Source organism: Ornithodoros turicata, chromosome 4, assembly GCF_037126465.1.
Source record: "Ornithodoros turicata isolate Travis chromosome 4, ASM3712646v1, whole genome shotgun sequence".
Lineage (NCBI taxonomy): Eukaryota > Metazoa > Arthropoda > Arachnida > Ixodida > Argasidae > Ornithodoros > Ornithodoros turicata.
Window position 1 is genome coordinate 60,983,088 of NC_088204.1, and position 13,446 is coordinate 60,996,533.

General features: G+C 43.2%; 1 protein-coding gene across 1 annotated transcript in view; it reads right to left on the reverse strand.

Moving 5' to 3' along the window:
• LOC135391647 (TATA-binding protein-associated factor 172-like) overlaps window positions 1–13,446 on the reverse strand; it is an 84,227-nt gene that overhangs the window by 64,825 nt on the left and 5,956 nt on the right. The window contains exons 3-6 of the mRNA XM_064621973.1: window positions 12,005–12,122; window positions 7,777–7,917; window positions 2,910–3,085; window positions 167–379 (exon numbers count right to left, since the gene is read on the reverse strand). Of these exons, the coding sequence (XP_064478043.1) occupies window positions 167–379; window positions 2,910–3,085; window positions 7,777–7,917; window positions 12,005–12,122 (648 nt within the window). The remainder of the gene's footprint in view (window positions 1–166; window positions 380–2,909; window positions 3,086–7,776; window positions 7,918–12,004; window positions 12,123–13,446) is intronic.

Consider the following 13,446-nt stretch of genomic DNA (forward strand, 5'->3'; position numbering starts at 1 on the left):
GGCCGGTTCTGAGGCAAACAAAAAACTGATTCTGCCACTCTGAGCAAATAAACGTTGAAATTTTTCCTCCTTTAGCTGCGATTTTCTGGCTTTGTTTTGTACCACGCAAGTGACTGTACAGTTGCTGTTTCCTGTACTTGGTGATTGCACCAATGAGAAGACATACCATGTCCCAGAGCTGTGCTGTTGTATCACTAGAATGTGGCTCCGTTTTTAGGGTCGCTCCATTTCCCCCTCCAGCCAGTTTAACCCTCTTGTTGGCTATGGTCTCCGTATTGCTGCCCCGTCGCTTGGCGACAGGTCCTGCAGATGGAGCCACTTTGGCCTGAGCTTGTTGTTGAGACAGCAGTTGATACTGGAACACTTCTGACAAGGTGCGCTACATGGCCAAAAATGAAAGCACACGAAAAACTTTAGTACTGGGTCATGCAGGATATCACAGAAGTTTGCAAAAATTTATTATGCAGCATACTTCCCAGTTTACAGGCCTTCAAGGTAGTGGCAAACATGGGGAACATTCTCTGGTGCCAAAGTGGCATCTAGTGAATGTTACAGGAACAGCATTTATTATTCCCTCTTAGGGGCCAGTGGGCATTACAGAGGGGAGTAGGTGTACATTTCATTAATGCAAAAAGAGTAATGTGAACACCAGTGGCAACATACGCAAGTATAAATTATTCAAGCAAAGAATACTACGTAGCAGGTTACATTACAGGAACATTTATTCTAGGAACAGATTTTGCTAATGAAGCTAAGCTAAAGACCTGTCATCAAGGTACAGTTGACACCCGTTTGTTTGGGCTTCACTTAGCCAGATACTACTGTGCTATTCGGACAGGAAACACTTTGACAGATTGCGGTTCACGCAATTTGCCGAGTTACCTGGGCTGCAGTTACAGATCTGGACAAAAATTTCCAGGACCCACCCAGGAAAATACCCAACAACAGCCTTCACCTAACCGATGTTCAGTCAAGAGATAATGTGTGCCTTACAGTTTGTCTGACAACCTTGAGGAATTTTCCCCTTTCCCATTCTAAAAAATATACCGCACATTGACCAGTCCGATCCACTACAGATGATCCACTGAGTGATGAAGACAGTTCATTTTTAGAGCTGCATTCTCTAATACGGAAGCTAAGTTCGATAACTGACGACACCATAGTCCTGGAGTGTGTCAAAAATTGACTGGCATCATGACACCTGCAGCACTATTAAAGGAGCATTAAAGTGGTATCTAACATGGCCCAAAACTGCTGTCATCTTGTAAAGCAGTATGTGAAAAGCATTCCCACAAAATATTTCTGTCCAAAGTTGTATCACCACGGTGAAATTAATTTGGAAAATCGCTGCCGCGGTGACAGGCCGAAGCGCTCCAACTGCAGACCACACCCACTCTAGTGTGACGTTCGTGGTAGAGAGCCCCTCATTCGTTCGTAGGAAAAACCGTCTGCTACGAACATTGCTAGCTGCTTCTTGTTGATTTCTATTATTTATATGATTTATATCACATTTTCTTTAAAAGAAGAAGCATATACGCAGCCTGAGAAAATAAGATTACGATCACAAGAGTAATATATCCGTGGCTTCTGTGCAATCTCAGAATTCACAGCAGCAGAAAGCTATTGCGAAGCTGTATTGTGGAAGCGGTATTGTGGCGCCACCTTCTAGACACTGAACCAACTGCGCGGTGAAAACTGTTGGACAGGCTACACACTGTCGAGAAGCACGGGGTTTTTGCTGTACAAACGCAGTTAATTTCGGGCTGCACCACTCGTTCTTCCCGCGGTGCCTGCGGTCCCAAAAAATCATGGTTGTGTCGTTGACAGCCTTCAAACCCTCCGTTTCGGACATCACGAAGCCGGAGAACGCATGGCGTCTCCCAAGCGGTAGCAGACGCTCCGGCCTGGGCGATGTTGCTCCCCTCGATCATGTGATCCCAAGTCCAATGAGGAGCGTCCTCACCACTTGCGTCACATAGTGACGTGTGTGGTGGCGCTCATCACGTGCCTATCGTGAAGGCGAAGGAGGGTGTTTCGCGCGCGGGAGGTTCGGGGAGCTATTGCAGGCGTCCCAATTTAGCTACGGTTGCACTAATTGTGGGAAAACTGTTTTCGGCCGCCTAACATTCCATACTGACCAAAAACAGAAAAAAAGTGGTGGGCCTCTAGACTGCTCCTTTAAGGACAAAGATATTGTAGCTCAACTGAAGAGGAAGCGCAGCATAGGCGTGAGTCCCATCCTCTACAAGCTGATTATTCTTTCCAGAGCTGTTCAGTCAGCAAATGACTACCGAACATTCCACTTGTGGGATTCGATTCATTGCTTCACAATATCATCGATGCTGTCACTTCCACTGATGATGGCCATTAATCTGGTGACAGTGTGGAACCCAGCAACCCACTTCCGTTGTGACTCTTGGAAATGTGCAAGCTGTACAGAGAATGGCTCTGCCATTGTTTGAGCAAATGAATAATGTTTCTGAAGTTCACGTCGTGAGTAAGTTTGCTGACGTCTGATGGCTTCTCTTCTCTCGAGTTTCATTTATCCGAACCCCAAGCTATCTGGACATTTTTCTCTGCAAAACTGGCCTTTGCCAGATAAATGGAGGCCAATTATAGTTTCTATTAAAAGTAAGACAATTGCTTCAGAAAAGAAAAAGCTACTTCCAACGTTATTCAATAATAAGTTTCCCATTCTACACACTATGGCATATGCATCAACGTAAGCACAGAATAGATCCAATAGGAAATCCCTCCTCCTTGTCGAAATGTTTTTAAAAAAAATTGTTTAAGTCAAGACTAGAGAGTATGCACAGGACAAATGAGCACAAAACACTTTTCACCTCAAACGCATGTCTGCCACCAGTATTTGTAAATCAAACAAAATGGCCAATCCCATTCCCACATACCTTATCTTGCAGGGCAGTGTTTCCATTTTCTCCACTGGTGGCAGGCCCAACACTGCAAAGGTCGTTAGCCGAGAAGATTTCTGACGTGTCGATCCCAATTTTTTCAGCTGCATCGAGGCCGAGTCGTTGGTTGAGCTGCTGGCGCTGCTTCACCAGGTTCTCCTTGGAGTTGAATCCTGAAAGAGTAACAGTTCTTACACATCCTGTTGCACTGCTGCAATGGCAAAGCTTGCTGGGATAGTATATTCTATATTCATATTAATTCCTGTCAGATGCTATAAGCATTTCCTGCATGTTTATAATTTAAGGCAGTGAAGAACAGGCGCTGCACTGGATCCCAAAACAGACTAAAAATACGAACAGGGCCTCGGACTGTAACATGACATTCGTATGCAATACAGTCGAACCCGCATATATCGAACTCAAAGGGGATAGCAAAATAGTTCGATATATCCATAATTAGTGGTAACTGAAGCTCCCGCATTTAACACTAATCCCAACCGCAGTCATGAGAAATATCTAAAGTAGCAAAAATACTTTATTTTACAGCAAAAAAAAAAAAAAAAATCGATGGCCTCAGCTTGCGTCTTGTTGAGGGCCAAAAGGTTGAGCACATGCGTCTCGATCTTGTCAAAATGCTCCACGTTTGTAAGGCCGGTGCTTTCCATATCTACGCAGCAGTGACGAATCACTTGAAATGCTGAGATGAGCTCAGTGGCAGTCGGCAGTGGCTCTTCGTCGTCAGTGCTATCTGCTTCATCTATTCATCCGGGTCTTCATCGCTATGTCCGCGTTAGTCCATTCTGCCTCAGCTTCTGCGGTATCATCTACACCCGTGTAGTTCGTAGCGCTTACGCATGGAAGAACGACGCCTGGAAACACAGGGAGTTCACAAAGTGCAATTGGCGCCTCCTCGTCCGTGTTTCCACCCACGTGCTCTCCCCTCCTCTGCCCTCTTTCGCTCTTTCCTCCTCTTCGAGCGTGTGAGATCCCCGGCACGAGTGCCCAGAAGTGGCCGTTTCAGGATCTCAACGTTCGATATATTGGGTAATGCGCTACCGAAGTTCGATAAAGCCGTACACCTGTGCTATACTTTCGTTAGTAGATGGGAAGGTTGGTACATGATCCTTTGATGTAGATTAGCGTGTCTCTCGTGTTTGTCTTCGTTCCTGTTTCGCTGCATCAAAGGTGCTATACTTTGACATGTAATTTTCAAGGGGATTTTTTTATTGTTCGATATACGCAATAATTCGAAATATGCAGGTTCGACTGTAGTATGAGGATAGCTGGACTTATCCTTATTTTATTAGCTATTCTTGCTGTAATAGCATCCTGCCAATATACAGCTGCTAAAGGAAATTCAGGACTGCACTCCCATTTAGTGAGGTCCTACAGGAGGGCATACCTCCGCAAAACTCGCTAGTGCCGTGCTCATTTTGGCCAATGTGCTGAGCATGATTAAGTTGATATGATGATCAATCTGGGTGAGCTAAGCATGAGTGACTTGTGTTTACCCATGAGCACCGAATGACCGACCATGTATGAGCGCACAAGAAAATTAGTGTGGGTGAACAAGAGAGAAACTGATGTTCTGAGGCTGGAACAACATAGAAGGGACAGATACAAACGAAGCCTCAAGTTTTCATAGTGTGAGTGAGAATGCAAGCACGGATGAGCGTGACTGAGAACCGGACTTCATTTGTGAGCGAGCACACTGTAATGGCTCAAAGAGATGACACAATGCAAACAACAAGCACCAGCCAACTGTGCTCGTGTGCTCTATTTTCACGCTCACACCGCCTCACCTGATCCCAATCATATCACCTTTACCATCTTAGCGGCCTAGGGATAAGCGAGAGGGGACGGCAAACAAGGATCTGAGCAGAAGGCGAGTACGGCGGAATCAGCGTAAACACCCGGAGAGCCAAGCCAGAGATGGGTGAGCAAACAGGAGACTGAGCAGAGCATCAGTGAGCAAATGGAGAGTTGAGCGGGAGGTGAGTAAGCAATGCAGGTAGAGCCTGAAGCCTTGGGGTTTAACCCGATTCTTCCCTGAATTTGCACCCCGAATTGAAGGTAGCCTCTTTAGGGTGAATCCCGACTTTTACCCGTTAAACTGCCCTCACTGAGACGTCTGTAGGGATGCACACTAACTTGTTTGGCAGAAAATGCAGTTACATCACCATCTGTACCAAACCACTACAGTCAGTTTGAGTAACTGAGCCTGATTTCTCTCCGAATATAGCACACTGGAAGTTTTTCCACCAGAGTTTGCATAAATTTCAAGCACATGTTTATTTACCTGATTTTTACCCCGCCCCCGCCTGAATTCAGAAAAAAATATTTCCCAAAAACTTCGGGCTCTAAACATAAGTGACCAGATAAGTGAGCAAACGAGGAGTTGAGCAGTGTCGGAAGTAGCAACCCCTGCAGGAGAGCAAGAAACACGAAAAGCATACTTATCAATGGAACAGACAGCGATGTCTGCTGCCACTGGTACACCATTGTGCCCTTTTATGGACAGTCACACAACATGTGCAGTTTCAAGTTTTTGCTAGTTGGTATTACAATTATGCTGCACAATGAGCCAGGTCATCGTTGCTCCGTTACACATGTTTGACTTGGTCCTACTTAGGATCATTATCACTTCAAAGCCTGATCTGTGAAAGAAAAAATTTTCTAAGCCACAGCCCTCTGCAAATGTGTTCTATTGCAGAAGGTGATAAGTCACCTTCCTAGATTTTTCTTCTTTCCTGCTGCATTGCACATCCTGAAGTGATGCTAATAGTAGATGCACGTAGTGTAGATATGACCATGCACGTACAGTAGAAATATGGCAGTTGTCAAAAACGCCAGACAGCAGCAGGATTATGTACGTGCACTTTTTATGGGTGTTAATCAAGAAATATCCGCTACGGTTGTCTTGCCAAGTGATCAGATGAAAGTTCTTTCAGCGTTCTTCCACGCAACCCTTAGGTTCAATTATACACACGTGAACCCTTGTGATTAGGTGTGTGGGATTTATGTGTTTAGAAATAGGGGCAATTTAAAAAAAAAATCTGTTATCAAGTGAAAAAAAAAAAAATCTGATAAAAACAAAATACAGAGTGGCTGTGCTGAATGCACAGTGCTTAGCATTCTCCAGTGCCTGTATTCTCACATTTTGCAGAAGGAGTGCAAGAGAACCGGCAAATGTCGACCTTGAGCAATTTCATCACCCATCGGATGCTGCACAGCTGCACAGCACGACTGCATTGCCACATGTCGTTGCCAATACTTTTATGTAATATTACAGTCGTGACAAACTATACAATAATTCATGTAGAAACAAGAAAAAATTGAAGAGCAAGATTACTTTTCAGTTGTAAAGGCCAACCAGAGTACAGCAATCTCGCGAGCAACTACTAAAGTGCAACAACCTGCAACAAAGGTTGCTAATAAGCCCTGAGGATATCATAAATAAATAAATTAATAAATACAGGCTCAATTCCTCCGCTTACAACACTGTCCATTGTGGATTCACATTCGATGGCTAGATGGGAATTGAATTGCATGGGCATTGTCCATTCTATTGTGCATTACAGCTGCGCATTTCTGCACGATGCCATCCTCAACAAAACTCTCCACAAAGCGAGTTGTCCATATTATCGAGTATTATAGAAAAACAAAATAAATCTAGTGAAGAACGAAAACAGCAACCAGGGTTTGTTCACATGAACAATGCTGTTCAACTCCAAGCAGACAAACTAAACTCGTTAAAACCCGAGTACAGGGGAGGCCAATAAAGGACAAGAACGAGACAATGCACACACTGACTGCCAACAAAAAATTTTATTAATGGGAACATCCTGATGTTCCTTTAATCTTGTGTTAATGTATGAGGCTATATCGGGCTAACGTATCTAACAAATATAGTACTTTGGGGGAACACTTACTTGGAGTGTGCTCCGGGTACAAAGCAATTTTTGATCATACGATTTTCATCATAATAAGTTATTTTCAAGACAAAAAAAAACTGGGTTGTTTGTTGTACAAAGAGACTTTAGAGGTAAAACAAGCTGGGTCAAGGTGTATCAGCAATGCATCTCTGGATTTCTCAGAGAAAGTGAGGAAGTTTCTAGTAGCTTAATCGCAGACAATCCGGCGAGAAAAATTTAGAAAGTTCCAGATTGTTCCACAGGAGAAGGGAGGTAAGAGGGTAGAGTGTTTATAAGCGTGCACTGTTCACAAAAAATAAAATTTTTGGTTGGCGTTGTCTCTCACGCTCGTGCTTTATTGTCTTCCTCTGAAATGGGGTTTTAGCAATTTTAGAATGTATTGCCAAAGTGCCCGGATTTTAACCTTGGTTAACTAAACAAAACCTCGGCAACATGGAGGGCGTGGTGCTGGTCGCCACAGTCCTAAAAAAAATTACCTAATCGCTGTTTGCAGCACCTAATGCGCTGTGACAGCTGTGATGGTGATCCTGAGATTCCTGTCCATTCAGCACTTTAATTGTCAATTTTTTAGACCAGTTAAATGGCCTCCTCTGTGACTGGAACATTCTGTTCCCAACCATATGTCCTTCTTGTCTTGTAGTCCGAAGAAGTTGTTCCTGTGTTGCATGCCATGAAATGTTGTCAGAGTGACCGACGAAGTTCTCTAGATACTGATGCCATCCATAACACGAGGTGCTTCATAGATCTGGTACCCTATTGCACTGTCCACAGTCCGAAAAGCAATTTTCCATCTTAACGAGACATAGATGCACTGAAAAGGTTTGGTCCTAATAAAGATTGTCTATATTCTGAGTCATCCATATTAACGAGGCACGACCGTATCTCTGTGATTTGTCGTTCTTATGTTATCTAGTAGTACGCGCACTCACCACCATCACTGTCCTCGAGGTCGAATTCTTTTCCCTCAGATGCGAGCAAGTACCCTCCATGCTTCATCACTGTGTTGATGTTGAATAGCTCAAAGCGCATGCGGTGTGCTGATGTGCTCCCAGATGTTCCAATGCTCCCATCTGACAATAATATAGTACATTAATTAGAAAGAGTTAGGATCAATAAGCGAAGGCAAAGACATCCTAACATTTACCAAGCTTTTGTTAAGATGTCCCATGAAAGAAATGAACAAAGTACCTTATTTTTATTTATTTACAGTACTTCTGGCATAAAATATGTAAGGCTCCGACTTTTCCGCGAATCCGCGAAAATGCGCGGAATTTACGATGTATCGCAGTATGGAGCTTCGCAGAACAACGAATCTTAACTGAGGAACAAAGCTTTGGTGCCAGAGATGGATGTACGTACCGCTCATAACTAGGGCCTGACTTTTTAGGGTTAAACCCGTATCCGCCCGATATTTACCCCCCGAACGAAATCTGTAAAATTCGGGTTTAACCCGAATCTACCCAAAAACATCCGGGTTGTGTGGCACACTCGTAAGCGTGCATTAAGATAAAGTTTGATAACATTGCTAAATATTAGTTCCATGATAAGACAAATTTTTATTTAAAAAAAATCACCCGAATTTCTGACGACAGAATATGCCGTAACGGGATTTAACCCGAATACACCCGAATTTTCAAATGAAAAATATCACCCGATATTTACCCCCCGAATTTGGCCAAAAATAAAACCCGAAAAAGTCAGGCCCTACTCATAACGCCCTTTGCTGCACCACCTAACTGAGAGGAAAATAAATGTGTACCACGCATCTGATGTTGGCAACACTGGTTAAGCTCACATCCATCCTTCCTTTACTACTTCTGTTTTGCTCTCATTGGCGATATGCCATGAGAGCAACATGCTAGCATGTTCCTCACGGTGAAGCGTGCGATGGCTACTCGTTCCCACTTTGGGGAAAGAAGGGTGCGAAACTTAGTATGGTACCAAGGAATTCTACGAAAGCATCAGATTGCTTTTCTGCTGTTACAGTGTTAACTATGTTATGCTAGTGTAAAAACAGCACAAAGTATGCACCATGTGATGCTTAGCTATAACTGTACTCAGGATTTGTAGACATTTTACTTCTATGTCATGTAAGCTAATAAAGATTTTGCATTCGTATATCTCTGTCAACGTAGATGTGCAAGTACTCGCCATGGAAAATAGCAGAATTTCTGATTCCCTGCTGCAGAATTTGAGATTTGCCACAGCAGAAAAACCAGGGCCTTAACAATGTCGTTGAAGTGGGGGGTATAAAGTGTTACTGAATGTTTAATTACTATGAACAACGAAAATAACAGCAGGGTCAATAAGTAATAAATCTCAGAAAAAGGCAGGAGAGACAACAATGTGTCACATCCGATAGCCTGTCAAGGTAGGTGAGTGAGGTCTGCAGTCGTGGTTGGAAAACAAAACAACGACAATTTCTTTGAACAAAAGTCATACTGCTCAAGATATTTTGAGTTATTATTATAACTTCCTCACTTTCCATTATATCTTCTCTATTTCGTAAATTTTCGTAGCAACTTCTAAATGCTAAATAATTCAGCAACTATCGTTGCTGTGCTGGACTGGAACCTCATATGCACTTATTTTCACATCATGATTCATGATCTGCATACTTTAGCATCCTTAGTGCCTGAAGTTTTCGAGAAATATTTTTTTCTAAATTCGGGGGGTAAAAATCGGGTAAATAAACATGTGCACTAAATTCATGCGAATTCAGGTGAAAAAACTTCCATTACGCTAAAATCGGGGAGAAATCGGGCTCAGTTATTGAAACTAACTTTAGCGGTTTGGTACAAACAGTGATGTAACTGCATTTTTCTGCCAAACAAGTAAGTTGATGCATTAATACAGACATCCCAGAGAGGGCAATTTGCCTGGAAAAAATCGGGTTTCACCCTAAAGAGGCAACCTTCAATTCGGGGTGCAAATTGGGGGAAATTCGGGTAAAACCCTAAAACTTCAGGCTCTAAGCATCCTCGTTTAATGCACTGTTTGCACATTCTATTCACCAATTTCAGTTTAGTAAACTCAAAGACAAGTAAAAGTTATTTTCAAAGTTTCAATGATTTGACTGAGGGGCGAATCAACACTCCAGTATCTCCTTTGAGGTCCAATAGGTAACAAGCCGCCCCACGGCGGATATTTTCATATCACCCGCAACTGTTACGCAGGAGGGACAGCAAACCCAAAAGTATCCAGTTATACCCAAATAATATAGCACAAAGCTACAAGTAATGGAGGCCAGCTTTACAGGCAAACTGTTATGCTTGGATTGTTTCATGTTGTAACACAAAATCGAAAGTGACAGATTGAGTGCAACTGACTATTTTAGCACACTTTATGTAACACTTACACTACTAGGCATAGATTCTACAGGGTTAGTCTAGCAAACGTTACACATTTCGATAGCATTGAAAAAATAGAAAACTGGGTTTGGCCCACCCCAAACTTTGCAGGCTGATAGCCATTTGTCTGAAGTTTTATTAGAATTTTTTGTAAGCGATATGGTCATGTAGAGAGAAAATTAAAAATCAAGCAAAATCTCGCCCCATGCATTTTCAGTGGCCTATTCCACACGAACACCTCTATTTTTTCTTGTGTCTGCTTCACGTTCACATCACTTCACACAGGTAGCGCTGCCTACAACGATGTGAAATGCCCATTCTGACATTATGCACCAGTCCTCTTGTTCCAATCTCGTCCTGTATATTGGCACCGCCTGTGTGTGGTGAAATGAAAATGAAGTGCACACAGGAGAAAATGGCGGCTTTTGAGTTAGATGGGCCATAGAAAATGTGTAGATTGAGATTTTGCTTGATTTTTAATTTTTCTTCTACAGCATCGTAATGCTCACAGAAAATTCCAACAAAACTTCAGACAAATAGCTACCAGCATGCAAAGTTTGGGGTTGGATAAACCAGGGTGTCGAACCGAAAGGCTTTTCGTTCCGGTTACATCATAAACGATCCGGTACCGGTTCTGCTCCGGAGCAAAAAAATAACGGTTCATACCGGTTTTTAACCAGTTCCGCTTCTGCTGGGAATATTCATCCCCACAAAAAAAAAAAAAAATCAATGTTACAAAATGTAAACCCGTTTATTCCGCATACATGATATTTAATATTAATAGACAGCTGTGAAATTGGTAGCTCCTGGTTCCTGTAGGTTACTGTCTGTGCAAATGGGCTTTCTCCTTTCTTGAAGCGCATGCTACAAACGGACTTGTTTGTCGTGATGTCAAACGTGAAGTACTTTCTTGCTGGGTTGGAGCGATCGCGTCCCATCCGAATGTCTGTTGCTACTGTCTAGCCAGCAAGCACCACCGCACGAGTACGACGCAAATCGAGGAACACCTTCACTCACAAACGCGCTCGACGGCTCCGTTTTATTTTCTTCGTGGCCTGTCCACAAAAGAGTTGCCACTTTGCACGGGCTTGCCCTCGCGTATACGTAAATGTATTCAACTTAGCTGCTCTCAAACAAGGGACGCGTTGCGCGACATTACCGATAAAGAAGCCATTATGCAGCCCCCTTGGGTCGCTGTTTAGTTGAGGAGAGTTTGGGGGGATCAAATCAAATTAAATGGGGGGATCGGATCAAATTAAAACGAACATTACGGCACATTGCTAGAGAGTCACATGCACCTCGAAGTCTGAGTGCGTGCGTGAACTACAAAGGGAGCCTAAGGGTCATACTATACCGACATACATTCCACCGTAACCGTCAACCCCGTATAGTATCCATGACATGACTTCAGAGCACACGACGTCTGTTTCATTCGCCTATCCGTAGTCCAAACCGGTGAAGTTTTTTCTTGGACCGAAAACCGTTAAATATATTTTTCGGTTTCCCTCCTGAGCAAAAAAACGTATACGGTTTCGATTCCGTTCCGTTCCGAACCAAAATAGCGTGTTTTTTTTCGGTTTTCGGTACCGGTTTTCGGTTCGCTCCGACACCCTGGGATAAACACTGTCTTCTATTTTTACAATGCGATCGAAATGTGTAACGTTTGCTACACAAACTCTGTACATTCAATCCAACATTATTTTGCCATTCCTCCCTGACGTGTAAGTACATAGTGTGCAATGTATATGGCTCCTTACACTGCCTAACACTGGTTATGAAAGCAAAGAGAAGGAATACTTTTGTTCACCTTCAGTTTTGGGTGTTCCTGGAGGATCCCACTGAGGCACATTTGAAATAATGGCTTCGACAGCTTGTCCCGCAGCGATACGCGTGTCCCAGTTTGTACTGTGCAGGTATTTCCGTATCTGAAATTAGGAAGACAGGTAGCGGAACCGTGAGACTGGACAAGCTCCACTCAACTGCACAGAAATGTAAAAAATTTTTAAGTCACTTTTAAGGGGATTGCAGCATTTTGACATTTGCACTTCATTACCTCACGTGCGTAACACGGTTTTCAGAAAACATTTTTTTTCCCTGTCAGTTTGAGAGACACAAAACATGGAACAAATTCTGATGTCAAGCACACTGCAGTAGAAATGAAACCTCCCAAATTTGCATTCAGCTATCACCAGCATCAGAACAAATTTCATTTCCTCAATCCTGTGATAGTGGTTAGATATGTGGATAGATATATGCACTACACACAAGTAACTTTATTCTTAGCAAGCTGCATTTCGCTATGGGGCTGTGTGACATTCCTTTCTCAACACACCTTTTGGTTATGTTATACTGCAGCTGTTCTTGCATGAATGCATATTTCAAAGCTACTACTTCTTCATACTTAGAGCCTGAACTTTTAGGGGTCATTTCTGTGGACCACAGGGAAGCGAAGTCTGGGAACCGCTCAACTAGCCAACTACCAATAAGTCTGCCAATAAGTGGGATCTAAATAGCAATCAATTCAGCCCTGCAGTAGTGTAATTCTAAGCATCCTACTAAAAGCACTAAAATGAAGAAAAGGAGATGAGAACACACAAATAGAACAAAACTGTATTGACAAGAGACAACACGCTGTTTAAAACCCCTCATAAATTCCCCTTCCTTTTCTGACAAAGCAATCGAAGCAGCGCTCACGCAACTTTCCCTTCCCTCCCCAATGTCTCCATCCCGAGCTGTGTCTGCGATGCTTCGATTAGTTTGACAGAAAAGGAAAGGGAATTTGTGGAAGGTATGTTGTCTCTTGTCGGTAAACTTTTGTTGTTAGTGCACTATCTGTGCATTTTCAAGTTCTTGTCTTCATTTTAGCGCTTTTAGCAGGATGCAGCACCAACAGGCCCAGTCTGACATTTTAAATCTTAAGCAGTCGCAGGCAGCTGCAGAAAAGCGGATTGGAATCTCCCCCTGACGCCCCTCCCTTTCCCTGTTAAAATTGTGAGTGAGAATGGAATGACCATACGAGAGCGTCCTTCACAGGGGGGAGGGAGATAGCAGAAATTTAGAAACCATGTTCACTGACACCTCCAATAATGTGTGAGACAGGGTTCTGTAACCCCCTCCCCTGCTGAAGTGGCCATTGTTGATAGGGGTTTGCCAGGTTTCTTTTAGGGGTTGCCAGCATATTGTTTCAATAAACCAGTTGCTAGTGTAGGCCTGTTCGCTGTCCATGTCGATCACCTGTCTTTGCTTCAA